The sequence below is a fragment of the Terrapene carolina genome, unplaced genomic scaffold (genome assembly GCF_002925995.2).
Source record: "Terrapene carolina triunguis isolate 2854851 unplaced genomic scaffold, T_m_triunguis-2.0 Scaffold194, whole genome shotgun sequence".
In the NCBI taxonomy this organism is placed as follows: domain Eukaryota; kingdom Metazoa; phylum Chordata; order Testudines; family Emydidae; genus Terrapene; species Terrapene triunguis.
Genome location: NW_020664545.1, coordinates 4,907,527 through 4,925,893, shown reverse-complemented (window position 1 = coordinate 4,925,893; position 18,367 = coordinate 4,907,527). Strand labels below are relative to the sequence as shown.

At 53.3% G+C, this 18,367-nt stretch overlaps 1 protein-coding gene across 1 annotated transcript in view; it reads left to right on the top strand.

Moving 5' to 3' along the window:
• The window catches only part of ARHGAP45 (Rho GTPase activating protein 45), a 42,216-nt gene extending 23,849 nt beyond the window's left edge, over positions 1-18,367 (top strand). Inside the window, exons 10-23 of the mRNA XM_024204373.2 lie at positions 456-536; positions 1,188-1,367; positions 2,578-2,715; positions 3,140-3,330; positions 3,795-3,946; positions 5,483-5,560; positions 5,989-6,090; positions 7,586-7,749; positions 9,025-9,213; positions 10,183-10,320; positions 12,761-13,002; positions 13,306-13,564; positions 14,407-14,497; positions 15,291-18,367. Coding sequence (XP_024060141.2) covers positions 456-536; positions 1,188-1,367; positions 2,578-2,715; positions 3,140-3,330; positions 3,795-3,946; positions 5,483-5,560; positions 5,989-6,090; positions 7,586-7,749; positions 9,025-9,213; positions 10,183-10,320; positions 12,761-13,002; positions 13,306-13,564; positions 14,407-14,497; positions 15,291-15,739 — 2,454 coding nt within the window. The 3' untranslated portion in view covers positions 15,740-18,367. The remainder of the gene's footprint in view (positions 1-455; positions 537-1,187; positions 1,368-2,577; positions 2,716-3,139; positions 3,331-3,794; positions 3,947-5,482; positions 5,561-5,988; positions 6,091-7,585; positions 7,750-9,024; positions 9,214-10,182; positions 10,321-12,760; positions 13,003-13,305; positions 13,565-14,406; positions 14,498-15,290) is intronic.

Sequence of the window (18,367 nt, the reverse complement as noted above, 5' to 3'; positions counted from 1 at the left end):
CAAAGCCCCTAACAAAGGAAAGTATGTATCGGCCTCCCCACTTTACAGATGGGGGAAACTGAGGCCCATGACTCCTTAATACCACACAGCAAGCTAGGCGCTAAGCCAGGAATAAAACCCACATCTCTTGATGCCCTAGCCCAGTGACTTAGCCTTTGCACCACACTGCAGATTCTGCTTCCTAGAAGCCCAGAACAGGAACAGTGGGTAGGCAGGGCAGGCCAGGAATGAGTCAAGTCACCTGGCAGAGCTGCCCGTGCTATGGCTGGCTCTGTCTGGTGCTGGCAAGCCCTTGGGTTTATGAGCACTACAATCCACTGTAAAGGAATCTGGTGCATTTGGAGGACCCGAGCAGGGCATAGCACATCGGCACAGAGAGCAGCACAGGTCATAAAGGCTGAGCTGTGCTGCCCCTGACTCCGCCCCCTTCTGTTCCCCCCCCCCCCCCATTCCAGCCACTGGGAATGAGACGCCTTGAACATGAAAAGCGGAGGAAGGAGATTAAGGAGCAGTGGCACCGGGCCCAGAGGAAGCTGGTAGGTAACGAAGAGCTGCAGCGTGCCATGGGGCTGTGCCGTGATCGTATCCTGGCTGTGACAGCCCCCCCCCCATCCCCCCACGCATCTTGTCGATCTTATGGTCAGATTCTTTGCCCCTCTTCGTGCCGGCATTAGAAACAAGCACACGCTGGCCTCTTCAGTGAGCCTGATGGATGAGCAGTGCGGGAAATGCCCCGAGAAATGTGCACTATCCCAGTGCTCCGCGCGGGCAGGAAAGCAGCTCTCCCCTTGAAAGGAGCTTTGCTCTTCCAACCCCCATGTCAGTTTCACTATAAGAGCCCAGAACTGTTTCCTTATTATTTATCCTGCAGGAGTGCCATGGGGCCCTAATTCTAGATCTGATCCCTACCGTGCTAGACGCTGTACATATGCATAGCAGACAGCTTCTGCCCCAAAGAGCTTACAGTCTAAGTTTCCTCCCCTCCATGCTCATTCCTAGCCATACATGTGCAGAGTTGGTTAGTACTCAGCTTCATACTGTAATCCTGCAGTGGAGAATCTTTCAGGCCAGTGAGGAGAGAACCCCAGGGCCAGGGAGGGGGAGGATAACATTCTCCTCGGACAGACAGACAGACTTTTCCCTAGACCAGTCACCTTGGATCAAGGTCCTAATTTTTTGTCTGGCAGCAAGAGGCGGAGACCAACCTGCGCAAGGCCAAGCAGATGTACATGCAGCGCTGTGAGGAGCACGAGAAGGCCAAGTATGTGACAGTGAAGGCTGAAGAGGAACAGCAGAGCACCAGCAGCAACACCACCACCAAGACCCTGGACAAGAAGAGGCGGCTGGAGGAGGAGGCCAGGAATAAGGTGAGGGTCAGGGAGATGCCAGGGGAACATCACTGTTTGGGATGTTGAATGGGCAGGGAGCCCACCCCACACCATCAGAGCCTTTTGTGTCCCAAACACTGTACATCCCCAAACCATCCTTTCAGCCAGAAGCACATCCCAGCTCCATACCTGACCAGAGGGACTGATGCTGAACCACCCACTAACCAGGGCCTGTGGTAGATCCCAACCCTCTGCTCCAGCCCAGGGCCACCTGGGTCTCTCACCAGGCTGAACAGCCGTGCCACTGAACCAATGTACCGAGGTGTTTTAGTTCACTGGCTCCAGTTGTGTTGGGAATGCGTTGCCTCTGACAGCCACTGAAATGAGTTTGCCGGGACTTGACACAGATGCTGTATCCAGTTCTGGTGTCCACAATTCCAGAGGGATGTTGATAAATTGGAGAGGGTTCAGAGAAGAGTTGTGAGATTGATTAAAGGATTAGAAAACCTGCCTTATAGTGACATACTCCAGGAGCTCAATCTATTTATTTTAACAAAGAGAAGGTTAAGGGGTGATTTGGTTACAGTCGATACATACCTTCATGGGGAACAAATATTTGGTACGGGGCTCTTCAATCTAGCGGAGAAAGGAATAACATCATCCAATGGCTGGAAGTTGAAGCTTGACAAATTCAGACTGCAAATAAGGGGTAATTTTTTAACAATTAGGATAATTAAGCATTGGAACAACTTACCGAGGGTCGTGGTGGATTCTCCATCACTGAGAATTTTGAAATCAAGACTGGGTGTTTTTCTAACAGATCTGCTCTAGGGATTATTTGGGGGGGGGGGAAGCTATGACTTGGTGTTACACAGGAAATCAGCCTAGACGATCACAATGGTCTGGCTTTGGAACCCATGAATCCTAGCAGACAAGTGTCTGCATTGAAAGAACTTCCCCAGCTGGTCTTGTTGGCAGCTGTCCCAGCATAGAAGCCAAGGATGAGTGCAGGAGTGCATGGGGAACGGTAGGGGGTGCTTGCCCCAGCATTGTCCTGGCTGCTGGACCCGGTATGTGCCTCGAGGACTTCATTCTCCAGGGCAGTTAGTGCTAAATGCTCATCAGAAATGCCTGGGCAGAAGGGACTGTAGGGTAAATGCCACCCAAGGGGCAAAGGAGAGTTTGTCTTCCTTCCCTGCCCTCCCGCCGCTGAGCAGTTAGCACCTCACACTTTCTCGGGTGCTTGCAGGCAGAGGAGTCGATGGCCACGTACCGGACCTGCATCGCTGACGCCAACACACAGAAGCAGGAGCTGGAGGACACCAAGGTGAACGTCCTGCGGCAGATCCACGAGGTGATCAAGCAGAGCGACCAGGTCATGAAATCGGTGAGTAGGGCTCGCTGGCTTGAGGCAGCCGCCTGCGGGAGACGGGTAGGACCGTACTCAGCCTCTTCTGCACACATTGCTGTGAGAAGCCCAGATCTCGCCGTGTTATGCCAAAAGCACCTACACTCCCACTCGGGCGGGCTGGCTGCTCCTATCTCTGATGAGGGTAGAGTAGAGGGTGAGGAGAAGTAGACCTGAGATAAAGTTCTTTCCAGTACCTCTGCCAGGACTTAAAGCTAGATGTAACACAGGGAGCAATGTCTAACACAGCGTCCCAGGTTCCCGCCTGCATGGCTTACCCGGAGCTCTGACTCTCTGGCACTAGCGTGCAGGGTCTCAAAGGGCTGCTTCTGAACACACCACATGCAGTCACACATACCCCCGCACCCTTCTCTGAGTCTCTCTCTCTCTCTCTCTATTTCAGGCCACAATCTCCTTCTACCAGATCATGCACATCCAGACGGCTCCCCAGCCCGTCCACTTCCAGACCTTGTGCGAGAGCAGCAAGCTGTACGACCCCGGGCAGCAGTACGCCTCCCACGTCAAGCAGCTGCAGCGGGGAGATGAACCCGAGACCCAGTACGACTTTGAACCCTACGTGTCGCAGAATGCCTGGTAGGGGGGGCCCCCCTTTCAAAATAATTGTCTCTGCTGCCTGTAACCCGTCCCCTTGGAGGGGGGCTATGAGCTACTCTCAAAGCCAGTGCTCCTGCATCATGCCTTGCAGTGCGTCCTGCTGGGAGAGGCTAGCCTGGGAAAATCTGGGAGTCCCCCACGCAGCTAGCACGCCTGCCCTGCTTCCTTCAGCAGCTACTGCGGGGACAGGCTAGAGTGGGAGGATTTGAGAGCTCCCAATAGCCAGCGCTTCCCTGCCCCCCACCAGCGCCACCTGCTGGTGTGTCCCACCCCCTCACCAAAGGTGCGGTGCGGGCTGGCAAGGAAGGTGTTGTTGGATCCGTAGGATACAGGGAGGTGCGGTCCCAGAGCGGGTGACTGCAGTGGCAGGTGAGTCGTTGCTGAACATCCCCTTCCTTTCCACCCATTTAAATGATCCCTTTCACCTTCCTTCTGTCCATCAGGCCCCCCTGCATCCGGCCACGGAAAGGCAGCTTTAATGCCAGTGACTTCAGTAGCGTCGATGGGGCTGCGTCCTCCAAGGACGGAGGCGTCTCGGAGGGAGGGGCAGCAGCGAGGGAGCAGCCAAGTGGGACCGTGAACGTGGAACGGAGAGGTGAGCTCCTGGAGAGCAGTGCCTGGGGGCGCAGGTCAGACACCGTGTCCTCTAATGAACAGCTGCCCCCCCCACACACACACACACACTTTATTCTCTAGCAATACGGTCTCGGGCAGAGTGAGTTCTTCCGTCTGCAGAGAACAATTCGTCTGCGGGAGCCCATCCGTGTGTGGGGCAGAGGAATGGAATCAGGGATCCAAAGTGAACATCATTTACCAAGCAGAACCCTGGTCCATCCAGCCTAGTATCCCTCCAGCTACCCCTCCCAAATAGATCCTTGGTCCATCCCTGGCCAACCATCTAGCCCCCTGGCCTGTCTCCAACTGCAGCCCATGCCTGGATGCACTTGATTGTTTCAGTACTATTAGGTGGCAGTTGTTCTTCCTTACCCAGCCACTCATAAGCTGGTGCCCTGAAGCACCGAGAGCTCTTGTGCTTGTATCTTTGCCAGCATCCTCCGCTAAGTCCTTTGGGATACTAAATACAATGGCAGCTACAGCTTCTTACCGGGCCGGGGAGATCAAAGCCATTGAGGGTGTTTAACCCAGAGACCTTTGCTGTCTTTCAGTTCCCTCCCCACTAGAATCTCCCCTCCCCTTCCTACTAGAGGGCCCTGTAAACCGTGCGCCACTGCCCCACAGTGCTGCCTAGGTTTCCGGCTCTCCCCTCCTGTCCTGGGGGGAGTGGGGGCTGGGCCTTTGAATAATCAGGGTCGCTCCAGTAGGCATCTCGGTGATGCTGTCTGCTAGATACGGGTAGGGGAGCCCGGGCCCATCCTCTCCACCGATCTCCAGTCCAGGGCCCAATGGTGGGAGGCTACACTTGGCCCTCCCTGGACCACTTCCTACCCCAGCCCCCGCTGACTACACCAGCAGTCAGAGTCTCTGACCTGCACCCCCAGTCACTGCTCTCTGGTCAGTGTAATGAGGCCTCCAGCAAGGTGCCCCTGGGACGATACTTCGACTCTCAGAGCCACCATCTGCCCCCCTCCATTGCCTGCCCACTTCAAAGCTGCTCTTCTCCCCTTTGGAAGCCCTGCCTTGCGCTGGTGGCGGGGCTGGCTAGGGCTGCCTGGGCCCAGAGCAACGCCTTAACCCCTTGCTCTCCAGTGTGGGGTTTGTTAACCCCATCACAGGCCCAGTCCTGCTAGGTGCTGAGTGCTCTCAATTGCTGTCATGCTGACGGAAGATGAAGGGGCTCAGCACCATACAGAATTGGGCCCACCAAGCCTTATAATCATTCTCTAATTTCCCACCAAGATGAGCCGCCTCTCAGAGTCCGTCCATGCTGCTGCTGCTGCTTCTAACTCCCATTGCTTGGAAGTGGGTCCACGGCAGGTTCACTGCCCTCTTGCCCTCTGCAGCACTCACCCCTGGTCCTAACCCGCCTGCAAGCAAGAAACGTAGCGCGGGCAGTTGGGTTTTCTGCAGCCTAAGGGCCCACCAGTATCGAGGCTGTTCTAAATTAAACCGTGTTGCTCACAGGGACCCAGCAAGCAGCAGCAGCTAACGTGTCAAGTGGTTCTTTCTGCAGGTGGGAGGGGACACCAGGTCCATAAGTCTTGGCCAACGTCCATCATTGAAACAGAGGGCAGCCTGGATTCAACCTCAGGTAGAGTATCCAGGCCCGTGGGAAGCAGTACAATGCAGGGCTGTCTGCTTCTTTCTCCTGTGCTACTCCAGTCTACATCTCCTAATGGGGCCAGGCTGGGAGCAGAGCATGAGAGCTAACATGGGATTTGTGTCTTTATTTTTCTAGTTTAAAATAATTCTATATAATACTGTGGTCCCAGCCTCTGACAGCAGATGGCTCAGTAGAATGACAGAAGAACTGGAATGTCACCGCTACGTCACTTCCTCCCAGGAGGAGGCACTGTAGGGGACAGACTGGGAGTGCTAGCTCTGGGGAAAACTCAGAAGCTACTCTAAAGCCATCCTACCCTAGTAGGCGCAGGACTTGGCTGTGGGCCACACACACATTCATAAGAGAAACTGTTTCGCCACTAATCTTGCTCTGCGTTGTGGGCTGTGTTTTGATAGGTACATTTAGCCAGAAGTTCCAGCGGATGTCTTCCAACGGCACCATATCCTCTAATGAAGAGCTGGATGAGAAGGATGAGAACGCGGCCTCGTTTGAACAGAGTACGTGATGGGGGAGGGGTTCCCCCATGCCTGTGGCTCAGTACCCATTAAGCAGATAGTGACTTCCCTTGACGAAAAGAGTGACCGAAGACAAGATTAAGATGGTGTTTGCTTCGAGGTCACCAACATAAGGCAATGGGCCAAATTCATCCCTGGGGTAAAGCTGCCGAATTCAGTAAAGTTACCTGGGAATGAATTGATTCAGATGTCGGTACTGCCATAGTCTGAATGCTATTGAACGAGGCAAAGATGAGGGGCCAGGTTCTAATCCCAGTGACACTGGAGTAATTATGGAATAATTGGAGTCCATGGAGTGACATTAGTCTAACTGACAGCGGATTAGGGCTGACATTGTCCCACGAGAAACTGTAAATCTTGATATTCCCCAAAAGACAAGATTAAGAGCTGAATTGTACCACACGTCCCCAATATGTGGAAATCTCTCCACCACCGCCATGGATTTCTTAGCACTTTAACGTTCTGAAGGTGACTTCAAGAGTTCCATGGGGGGAAGGGGGGAATCAACTATTACTGACTATTGAGCCAGTCAGGTCACGGAGATTTGCATATGCAATCTGATGGGTTAACTTAATACTAGACCTGTCAATACTGGAAGGAAGGAAACAACAGAAACACATTGGCTGAAAGTAGTCATGTGACAAATCAATCCTTGAGCTAGGATTTCCTTGTATATAACCATCGAAATCACTTGGACTCCTAGACATTTGCTAGAGTCTTCCAGTTGATAGGGAAACAAGATGACTGGGAGCTGGTGACTAAGTGCGTGCTGCCATGGTGTTTTCAGAACTGTGATCTGGGCTGTGTCTGACCCAGGCTTGCTGCACGTTTTCCAGACTCTCTAACCCACTGTCCCCTCGGAGTTAGGGGCTTTGGATCTTTATTGATGGGTATCTCACATAAAAATAGGAAAAGGAAGAAAGGTTCCCAAAAAATGTCAGCTCCAAGCAAGTTATCTGAGGATTGATTCAGCTTGGCAGGGGAAGGGGCTGCTGGCGGAAAGTCTCCCATGGCCCCTGCATTCTGTGCTTTCGTATTACCTTCTGGAGACGCTGGCCAACCTCCCCTGGAGATTAGCTCGCAGTCTGTGCTGCTGGGCATTAAATCAGTGGTGGATCAGCTAGAAACCAAACTGGCGGTGTTTTCTTCTCACCTTCTGATATAGGAGGAGAGCACAGGATGGGTGAGGATTGCCTAGACAGCGGACGGTGAAACCGCAATTCTCCATATGTCTCCAGGGCCATGAAATCCCCATGGAGGATCATGGGCTTAGAAAGGAGGGAGGAACGGGTTTATTTGACCCATGTTACTCAGAGGAGCTGACTCTAAAGCTTAGGCCATAGGTTACCTGAGACGTGAACATGGCCAGTTGATTGACTGGTCTGTTGGAAGTGCTCCTGGGCTCTGATATCACCCTATGCCAGCTCCTCTTGAGTCACATGGATTTTGGATGGATTTATTCTTGGTTTGCCTCCAGGCATCAATGGGATAGCCCCTGAAATGACGGCTCCGACGGGCCCATTCCGAAACGTGGGTTTATCCAAGGCTGCTCAGACCCATCGGCTGAGAAAACTTCGCACCCCTTCGAAATGCCGGGAATGCAACAGCTACGTTTACTTCCAGGGAGCGGAGTGCGAGGAGGTAGGGAGCGATGGGAAGCAGGCCTGGGGGAAGGGAGGGGTAGATGAAGTAGAAGCCGGGAGAGGCACCCGGCTGCACTGATATGAACTGGGAACCAAGTGACCTCAGCTGAACCTGAAAGCGTTTTGGGTGACAGCCTCTAACTTCTCACATATCTTCGTTCCACAATAGTCTCAGCCGCTGGACTGTGTTTTTGTAGCTTCATATAAGGGTGAGAGCAAATTTGCACCTGCAATGTAAGTCCTGTTATGCTGAGAGACACTGGTGGATCACAAACCTCTTTGAGATTGAATGTGAACACACCCTTCAAGTAACATAACTGTCAGGAGGAGTTAATCAGCAGTGTCCTCCCGCACCCCAACTCAGACAAAAGGGGTTGGTGAACCCACGGGGAGCTTGGACTGAGTGGGCAGAGAGGTTTAGCTGAGTGTTGTGTTTGGTGTGTGTGTGTGTGTGTGTGTGTGTGCATGTGTGGGAAGGCAGGACACACAAAACAGGAAGAGAGACAGAGGCAAAAAGCATGAAAGCCATGCAGTAGCCTGTGAGCGAAAAGCTAGAGATTGAGCTTTTGGGTCTGGTGTTGGCAAAAGAGGCTTGGGGCTATAAGCAGAGAATCTGTCCTTTTGTTCACGGTGCCGCCTGCGCTCGGAGAAGCAGGACTTTGTACCCTCCTTGTAACTAAACAAGATGGCACCACAGAAATACCAGACTCCATCAGTTTCTGCTTCCAACTGGGACACCCCCAGGGCCCTGACACCTTTGATGAGCCACTCAGGTCAAAAACGGGCAACAATCCCTTAAATCTCTATGACCCCGATGTACTGATGTGCAAGTGGCCTGAGCTGCAGGTGCAAGATGAACCTGCAAAAACGGAGGCCCAGTGACAGCTCGGCTGAAAATCTCTCTTAGCGTATTCCCCAGGGCGGCTGCTTCCTTGGCCCGCCGCTGGGTGGGAGGGGGAAGTCCCTGCCTACCTCCCCTCCCTTTGCTTTTGGAAGAGATGGTTTCCCTTGTGTTTTGGGACGTGTTCAGGCTACGGAATGGCTTTGGGTCCATCCCAATAGAAAGGCAATTGCCAACCCATCCAGCTGTTGCACTGCGGCTGCTCCTCTCAACACAGCTGTTAAGCACCTCTGTTGGAATGCAGTGCGTCTGCTCTGAGTTGACTCTGATGTCTCCCAGGCAGGGGCTTGGCTGTCCCTGTGAGCGGAAGCTTTATTCACCGTAGAGTTGTCTCTCTCTCTCCCCCGCCAACCATCTTCCTGTCTGTTCCAGTGCTATTTAGCCTGCCACAAAAAATGTCTGGAGACCCTGGCCATCCAGTGCGGCCACAAGAAACTCCAAGGGAAGCTGCAGCTCTTTGGCCGGGATTTCACACAGGTGTCCCAGAGCAGCTCGGACGGCATTCCCTTCATTATCAAGAAGTGCATCTGTGAGATCGAGAAGCGGGCTCTGAAAACCAAGGTGAGGCGCCTTCTTTCTGCCCTTCGGCCCAATCGCGTCGGGCTCCCTGCGGTGGCTCAGCCTGCCCTTATACCCCGGAAAAGGAACAGCTGGTTTGTTCACGAGCTCCGGCTTCTTTCCCAGCACGGTTCTGTGTCCCGCAGTGAAAACATCAGACTGCTTCTAGAGAGGTCTAGAGAGCTGGGAGTCAGGAACTCCTGAGTTATAGGCAGTAGCAGAGCCAAGATTATCTGTAACCTTGGCTAAGACACCTCCTGGTTCACAGATGGGGAAACTGAGGCATCAAATAGCAGCACTTGGGTTTAATAGCTGTTATATAACTAACTACTAACATAAGATCAGCCATACTGGGTCAGACCAATGGTCCACCTAGCCCAGTATCCTGTCTTCTGACAGTGGCCAATGCCAGGTGCTTTAGAGGGAATGAGCAAAACAGGCAATCATCGAACGATCCATCCCCTGTTGTCCATTCCTAGCTTCTGGCAGTCAGAGGCTAGGGCCAACCAGAGCGTGGGGCAGCGTCCCCGCCCATCCTGGCTAATAGCTATTGATGGACCTATCCTCCATGAACTTACCTAATTCTTTTTTGAACCCCGTTATGCTTTTGGCCTTCACAACATCCCCTGGCAAGGAGTTCCACAGGTTGCCTGTGCGTTGGGTGACGTACTTCCTTTTGTTTGTTTTAAAGCTGCTGCCTATTCATTTCATTGGGTGACCCTTGGTTCATGTATTATGCGAAGGGGTAAATAACACTTCCCTATTCACTCTCTCCAAACCATTCACGATTTTACAGACCTCTATCCTACCCCCCCCCGAGTCGTCTCCTTTCCAAGATGAACAGTCCCAGTCTTTTGAATTGTTGTTTCTAACCACAGAACCAGGCATGGGGCGATAAGCCCACTGTGCTGGATGAGCTGGTGGTGAAACACCTGTCCCAGTCTCCCTTTAACCCCATGTCCCCCTTTGCAGGGCATCTATCGAGTCAACGGCGTGAAGACGCGCGTGGAGAAGCTTTGCCAGGCATTTGAGAACGGGAAGGAGCTGGTGGAGCTGTCCCAAGCCTCCCCTCACGATATCAGCAACGTCCTGAAGCTCTACCTGCGACAGGTAAGAAGTTCCTGACCCGCCAGGATTCCCCCTGCACTGCATGAGGTGGAGAATCACCAAAGGAAGTCTTTTCAGGGATCATACCCAGCCCCATTGGGTCTCATAGACTCATAGACTTTAAGGTCAGAAGGGACCATTATGATCGTCTGGTCTGACCTCCTGCACAACGCAGGCCACAGAATCTCACCCACTCCAGTAACAAACCCCTAACCTATGTCTGAGCTACTGAAGTCCTCAAATCGTGGTTTAAAGACCTCAAGGTGCAGAGAATCCTCCAGCAAGTGACCCGTGCCCCACGCTACAGAGGAAGGCGAAAAACCTCCAGGGCCTCTGCCAATCTGCCCTGGAGGAAAATTCCTTCCCGACCCCAAATATGGCGATCAGCTAAACCCTGAGCATGTGGGCAAGACTCACCAGCCAGACACCCAGGAAAGAATTCTCTGTAGTAACTCAGATCCCACCCCATCTAACATCCCATCACAGGCCATTGGGTCACCTCTGGCAGGAGGAGTTCGACCACAAACTAGAGTTAAACTCTATATGCTGGCTGGCCCATGCCAATGGTAGAGATCTAAGGTATTGAAATCATGGATCCAAATTCAAAGCAGGCCTGTAGGAACCTAAAGCAGCGTTGCCAACTTCTGGGATTTTATCCTGCTCTTTGGTGTTTTTTTCTTAAAGTCTCAACTCCTGAAAGAAAGGAGTTCCCCCAAAATCTCAACTTTCATCTAAAGCAAAAGCAAGTTTGTAGCTCTTCCGGAACTCAATGGCTCTGAAACCATAAGGCAACTACAAAGACCCCCAAATCTATTAGTTGCTAAACAAACACAAAAATCCTGCTTTATTTTGGGGGTGGGGCGACTCAGGATTTTTGAATGCTTGACCACACTGCTGAAGATATTCCTTCTAGTGGCTCTTTGGCAGCCTGCATGCAATGAGATCATTTCCTGGTGGACAGGTGCCCACACTGCCACGGCAGCTGCCAGTCCACCAAGTCGCCCCTTCAGGGGCACGCCCCAGAGACGGATTTCGCCCACGCTTAGAGGGTGTCCCTCCAGGTCAGAGAAGAGGCATGCGGTTGGGGATGGATGGGCAGGGGGCACATGGTGGGGGATTCTTGCCTGGCTACTGCTCATGCTGGCACAAGGGTAATTTGCAAGCTTCGTTCTGTGAACCCAGCATTAGACACACCTAGACACACCCACCCACCCTGCAAGGCCAGGTCTGGTGCAGCGGCTGTTGTTCGTGCCTTGACGTTCAAGGTGGTTGGTACCGAGGACTCCCCCAATTCTCCTTTGGCCAAGGCCCCAGCCTGTGAAACTAACTCTTTAAAACAGGCGACCCACATCCTCAAACAACAGACGCTGCAAGGCTGAAGGGGAAGCAGTTTGTCTCTTTCACTTCAGACTGTGGGTTTGGTAAACTCGCACCTGTTAACTCCTTAGGGGCAGGGTTTTATGGACTGCCTGACACGAAGGCCAGACCCTCTCCTAGCCTCCAAGTGGGCAGGGCCTCTTTGAGAGCAGTGGAACTATGGTGAATTACAGCAGCTGAGGACGTGACCTGTCACCTGTATGGCAGGCAGGACAGCCAAGCAGGGGAAAGAGAGACGCCGACCAACGCTAGACTGTTTTCAAGTCCCTAGTTACAGCAGCCTGAAAACCAAGCCAAAGCGACAGGAAGTCTTCATGATTCATGAGACAGGAAGTCTCCCTGTCATGATTCAGACACGCCAGAGGGAGCGGCTCAGTGGTTGTTGCTGAAGGTTTGAAGCATCAAGATTCCCTGGAAACAGACTTTTGAATGCCAACAGCACTGACGCTGCCCTCCGGCCTCCAAGGCGGCTAAACTGAATTCCGAGCAGTTTGCAAACCAAGTTCCTGTTTGCTCCCCGGGGCCATTAGCGAGCCCCCCCCAACATCCTTGGCCAAAGTCTCCCCTCAGCATGGCGCAGTGGGTTGCCTGCTCAATCCCAGACGTGGCTGCATGGCTGTGGTGCTCGGGGCCTGTAGTGCATTGGGAGGGAAGGTGCTAGGCAAAACCAAAGTTCTGTGATAAACGAGTGTATAGTTTACAGGAAAAAATGGCAAGATGGGGCTGAATTTACATGGCACAGGGGGTAAAGCCGGGTCTCTGATCACTGAGTGCCTAGCGAACAGGGGAGGCTGAGAGAGAGATGCCCTTTCCTTCCCTCACTGCATTGTGGGTAGCTCAGGAGCGTTTGGGAGGTTTCCTTGCCATAGAAGTTTGCTGTAGAAAGGAAGAGAGTTTTCTCCGCTCAGTGAGCTAGGACTGGGAGCAGGTTCAGGAAGGAGAGGACCCCTAGAGGCTAGGGGCATCTCCTGTTATCTGAAGTTGCTTTACAGCCTTGGCCTTGATGAGGTTTGAGTCTGTGCATTTGCCTTCACGGAGCCATCTCCCCGTCTGTTCTTTCTTGAAGCTGCCAGAACCCATCATGCCCTTCCGGCTGTACAATGAACTCATGGGCCTGGCCAAGGAAAGCCTGCAAGGTGGGGGCGAGACCAAGACCAAGGTTGGGAAGGGAGGTCCCGAGCTGGTGGACAAGGGAGCCGAGACGGACAAGATGGTGGTGACATTGGTGACGAAGCTGAAGGAGCTGCTGAAGGAGCTTCCCCGGGAGAACCTGGCCACGCTGCAGTACATTGTGCAGCACCTGAGAAGGTGAGGAGGGGTGAGGAGAACTGCAAGGGGGGGGGGTCGTTAGTGATGCTGCAACCCCTGCCACCACCCCCCTCCCTCCTTGAAATGGGAGGGTGGGGGTTCAGGTCAGCCTCCCCCCAAACTGGAAGCTAGGTCTGAGGGCAGCGGAGTCCTCTCCAGCACTAGCGGGGGAGGGAGGGGGTGGTCTCTCCTCCCACACAGACGCTGTCACTCCCTCAGAGAAGTGGGATTCCTGCACCACAGGCAGAGCGTCCCCTGTGCTGTAGGAGTTCCATCTGTCCCTCTGTCTCTCCTCCCCTTCAGGATTGTGGAAGTAGAACAGGACAACAAAATGACCTCGAGCAACCTGGGCATTGTCTTCGGGCCAACGCTGATGCGCCCCCGGCCCACCGAGGCCACCATCTCCCTGTCCTCGCTGGTCGATTACCCCCACCAGGCTCGCATCATTGAGGCCCTCATCATCTTCTACTCAACCATCTTCGAGAACAAGGCGGCCCAGCTGCTGGCTGGCTCTGACAAACACGCTGAGGATGCCGAAGAGAGGACCAGGCGGCCTAGCCAGGTGGGAGGCCCTCGGAGTAGAGTTCCAAGTCCTAGAATGGGGGTGGGGGAGCATTTATCTAATGAGACCTTCTATTTCTGCTTGCACCATTGGGTCTTTTGGGGCCAGCAAGAGGAATGAGGGCAAGCAAGAGAGGAGAGTGTGACATGAACAGGCTTTAAAAGGAAGGGAGAAGCAGCCAGCGCCCCACAGAGGAAGCGGAGTCGTCTCTCTGACCTAGGGCAGGCCACCATCAGAAGAAGGGAATGGAGGGAGCTGAGTTGACCAGGCCCTGCGTGCTGCGGGGAAGCCTCCTACCTATCTGGCATCAAACAACTTTTGAAAGTATCATTCATGCCAAGCCAGAGAGCAGAATTTTAGCCAGGATTCAGCCAGCTGCCTTCTTTGGGGACAGATTCTCAGGCAGCCCTTGTGTCAGGACACGCTGCCCTGTGTTGTGTTTAAACACACACGTACCAGACGCTTGGTAGTAGTTATTATTGATATTACGTTAGTATTTGGAGGTGGCCCCAGCAAGGATCAAGGCCCCACGGCTGTACAAACATAGTGAGAGAACAGCTTCCAGTCTAAGTAGACAAGACAGAAAAGGAAGGGGAGGAAGGATGGATTATCACCCCCCCTTTTAAAATACTGGCTACCGAGACAGACTGACCCAATTACGCTTTTGTTCCTTTGAATGGGGTTTCATGACCCATTTCCCCTCATACCCAAGAGCGAGGTAAGGGAGTGTTGTGATCTGGCTTTAAAGGACCTTAATTTAGGTTGAGAACAGCTGAGTGTTCCAACGGCCCCTTCTCCCACCCCATTTGTTCACCTTGCTCCTCTTCCACCTTCCCTCCCAGGACAACGAGCCCCCAGTTCCACACAGCAACATCCCGTACCTAGAGGTGCCCTTGGAGAAGGGGGATTCAGATAACGCCGATCCGTTCGGAGGTGAGTGACAGCCACAGGCAGGCCCTGCCCTCCCCCTAATGGCCTTAAGATGTTCCAAGGATGCTGAACGATGCAAAGGTAGCTCCAGAGAGTTGTTCACCTCCAAGCCACCAGCACCAAACTGGCCCACGGTTGAGAATGACCAGACGTTACCACCAGTGAATTTCATGATCTTAGTGGGCACATGTCCAAGTTGCCATTGAGATTGGCTGAGCCCCATGGGTCATTCTCAGCAGGGAGGCCAAGGACTCAATGGACAAAGGATGACAGAGCTTCACCCCTAAGAGGTGGCCACTGGCTATCAGGGAACACTGGCAGGGCTCATGTTGCATCTGGCCAGTGGAAAGAGCCCGTGAGGCCCCAAGTCTTGTTGATCAGCATCTCTCATGGGCGGGGCCTGCGCTGTGAAGTTACCCGGTGTAGACGTACAAGTCATTGGTCTCAGCTCAGCCCTCCCACCCATTCTTACTTCAGGGCAATCTCTGCTCTGCGGTCATTTCCATCACAGCTGAATGGATGGAAATCTTGCCACTGTAGAGAAAATTGCCACTGCGACCAAGAGGGGGTTGATTCGGGGGAGGTATCTCTCTAAGGGCAGAAAAACGGTCCAGTCCAGCAGTGCCCATTTTGCAGGGAAAAGGGGGGAGCAGTAGAGACCCAGAGCCACTGGTGGCAATACAGGGGTTAACATAAAAACCTTCCCCATCCTGGCAAGAGGCTCTGCTGTACCAGGGTCCTGCTAGTCCCGAGGGGTGGGGCTGGAGGGTCATAGAAAGTCATGCGTGTCCCGCAGAATCTGGCGACCGCTCGATAGATTCCGACTCGGAGCTGGAAGAGGGGGCGGAGCTGCCGGCTACAGACGAGGCAGCCCCGAGGCAGCGGTTGGTAAAGCAAGGAAGCGAGACCAGCACGGACGAGGCTCAATTCTGCGACGAGGCGAGCGAGGGGCAGCTGAGCAGGACCTGCAGCGTGGGCCAGTCGGACGCAGAGTGCGCCTCTTCCCTCCAGCACAGCCCAGCAGGGGAGGAAGAGCACAGCGACCCGGAAGAGGAGTCCCTCTCGGAGAGGGACGGCACGGCAGGCCAGCAAGAGAGGCCTCTTTCTGACTGTAACACAAACCAGTCCAATAACACGCTGCTGGCCGAGCGCTGTCGGGGGCACCGGCTGCTGCCCACCGTTCGGCTACGGGACGGCACGATAGCGGTGAGGTCAGCCAGCGAACGGCAGCCCAGGTTTGTTTAGGCCACCACGCAAAGGCTATGCAATGGACAACGGGGCGGGGTGGCTGACCAAACAGGTTACCCGCCCGCAGCTAGGCAAAGGGCGACGCTGTGCATATTCAGGGAAGGGAGGGTTCTAGCACAGCCAAACCTCAGGGAGCTCACAAGGGTTTCGTATGCTAGCTGCAGACACAGAGTCACCTTTATCTAGTGACTGGAGCTCCCATACAAACCCCTCTGCATGGACATTCCAGTCAGTCCGACAAGTTGTCCTTGCAGTACCAGCACCTCAGCTAGACAGGACCTAGAGCCATAAAGCATATTCCTTTGAAAGGAGGAGTCCAACAAGGGTGGATTTGATCTTGTCCTGCTGGATTGGGAAGGGATCCAGACCCTTGTTGTACCTATGCTATGCCGCTGCAGAGGGTTTAAGCTCACCTTTATTTAAATAGCTCTTCGGGAACAGAGATGCAGCTATTGAAGTGTCTAATCCGCTGCGGCGATTACTGAAAACTCCAGCTCCCAGGGCTAGGAAGGGGCAACAGAAGCGCTTTGCGTTTAACTAACCTGTTTTAAGAAAGCACCACCTTCTTTCCGCTCAAGTCTAAGCATCCCAGGTGGCAGAATAAATCTCTTCTATTTGTACGAAGTGGAAGATCCTAGAACGCTTTGTACCATAGAGCTGCACGGCCTCTGTGGTGGCAGATGGCAGACAGGATGCTACACGGCAGTGGGAGTGGCATGGACAGCTTTTGGGCAATTGCCTATCACAACCTCGCCAAGCACCCACAGACGGTCAGTAGAGGGGGGGAATAAAGCTTCTAGAGGCAGGTTTGAGAGTAGCCAGGTTTGGCAGGAAGGTGGAAGTCACTGCTGTCCTCTTGTAGAACTTGGGGGGGGGGTCAGGAACTTCATGTATTGGGGCTGCGTATTCCTGCGTGATTCTCACAAAGGGCACAAACGATTATGGCCGACTGTACCAGGCGTGCCAACTGCAGCTACAAGTCAACTGCACGAACCCGGGCACTCCTGTGAAACATGGGACTTAACTAGTGACCTGCCTTTCCACACCCAGCTTATTTATGGTCTTTCTTCCGCTTGGCAAGATCGTAGATGCTGCTGCATGAGAGCGGCTGGCTGTTCTCGACTCACGGCTGTGAATTAGCGTGGAGGGTACCACGGGGCAGGCATGTTTTCCCAGCTCGAATTCCTTTGGATCCTGGGCGCTCTCTAGTCCTTCCCGCAGTTTCTTCTACAAGCAGCCAGTACCCGAACCTGAGCAGTTTTTAAAGGCGCTTGAACTGTAATTTCAACGAAGAAGAGGTGCATAGTGCTCACAGAAATGGAAATCCAGGACGCAGACACTCCAACGGTGCCTCTTGTTGAGAGCCTGACGACTTGCCCTCTCTGCCCCAATGCACAGGACAAGCTGCCTTCAGTTGGACAGGAGTTGCCTGAATTGAGCTACTGGACATTCCAGTGTAGGGGGCTTTTTAGATGCCCTGTCAACATGTGCCCAAGCACACAACTGGCAAAGGAGTTTAAGGAATTAAACAGAACCAGGTATGATGGCTTTAAAGAAACGCAGGAACTCCCATCCCTGCAGTAGCAGAAGAGACTGAACTTGCAAATAGATTTTAAAATGAAATAGCTGAAAATCGCTTCCTCTTATTTCCCACCCCAGCCTGTGCTCAGGCTTCCACGTTCCTCTTGCAAGGGTTGAGAGTGTTGCTAAACCCCGTAAGCGAGCAGGGAGCAAGCTGAGCAAACAGCACCAGATCCCCAGCCAAGTTTAACTCACCTGTGCTGGTGGGAAAACATGAAGCAGTCGGGTCACTGTACTCCAACCCACCGCATGCATGTTACTCCCCAACTCTGAGCACCCGCTGGCTGGTGTGGTCAATCACTGCTTTTGCCAGCCCCCAAACTGTCATTTTAAGGGGACAGTCTAGTGAGCTAGGCTCAGGAACCGTACCTCTCCACCCTGGAGTAAGTCACTTATCCCTCTGTAGAGCAGGGGTACAAGTTAACTACCTCCCAGGCCTGTTGTGAGGGTTATTAGAGTCAGCTGAAAACCAAACCTGGCTGCAGGATTCAGCTTCCAGCATTTTGTAGTCAGTCAAAGCATAAAGCCTGCCATCACCCCATGGTGTGCACATAACGCTCCCACTGTCACTTGTGCATAGGGGGTCACGCACATCAATCACACGGGCAACTTCTAGCTGCTATACTTCCTGCTTCCCCGGACTCACGCTCCTGTCCAACGCTTTTTGCCACCGAGTAGCTTCATTTAACAAGGGCGGGCTGCATTTCCTAACCCGAGAGAGCCATTGAGAATAGGCTACATTCCGAGGCTATTAAAAATTTAAAAATAGCCACAGCTGCTTTCTGTGACTTACAGACACTCTTCCTCAGCAACTTACGGAGTCATGTGGCAGGGACAAAAACATCTGCCCCTGTTCAGAGAACAGGCTTCACCACTAGAGGTCACTACACACCGCGCACAGATTAAGCAGACAACCTGCAGCAGGTAGAGAGAACTTGAGCACTCTAAACCCATTTGAGCTCTAGAACTGGAAATCATAGACCAGGGGTCGGCAACCTTTCCGAAGTGGTGTGCCGAGTCTTCATTTATTCACTCTGATTTAAG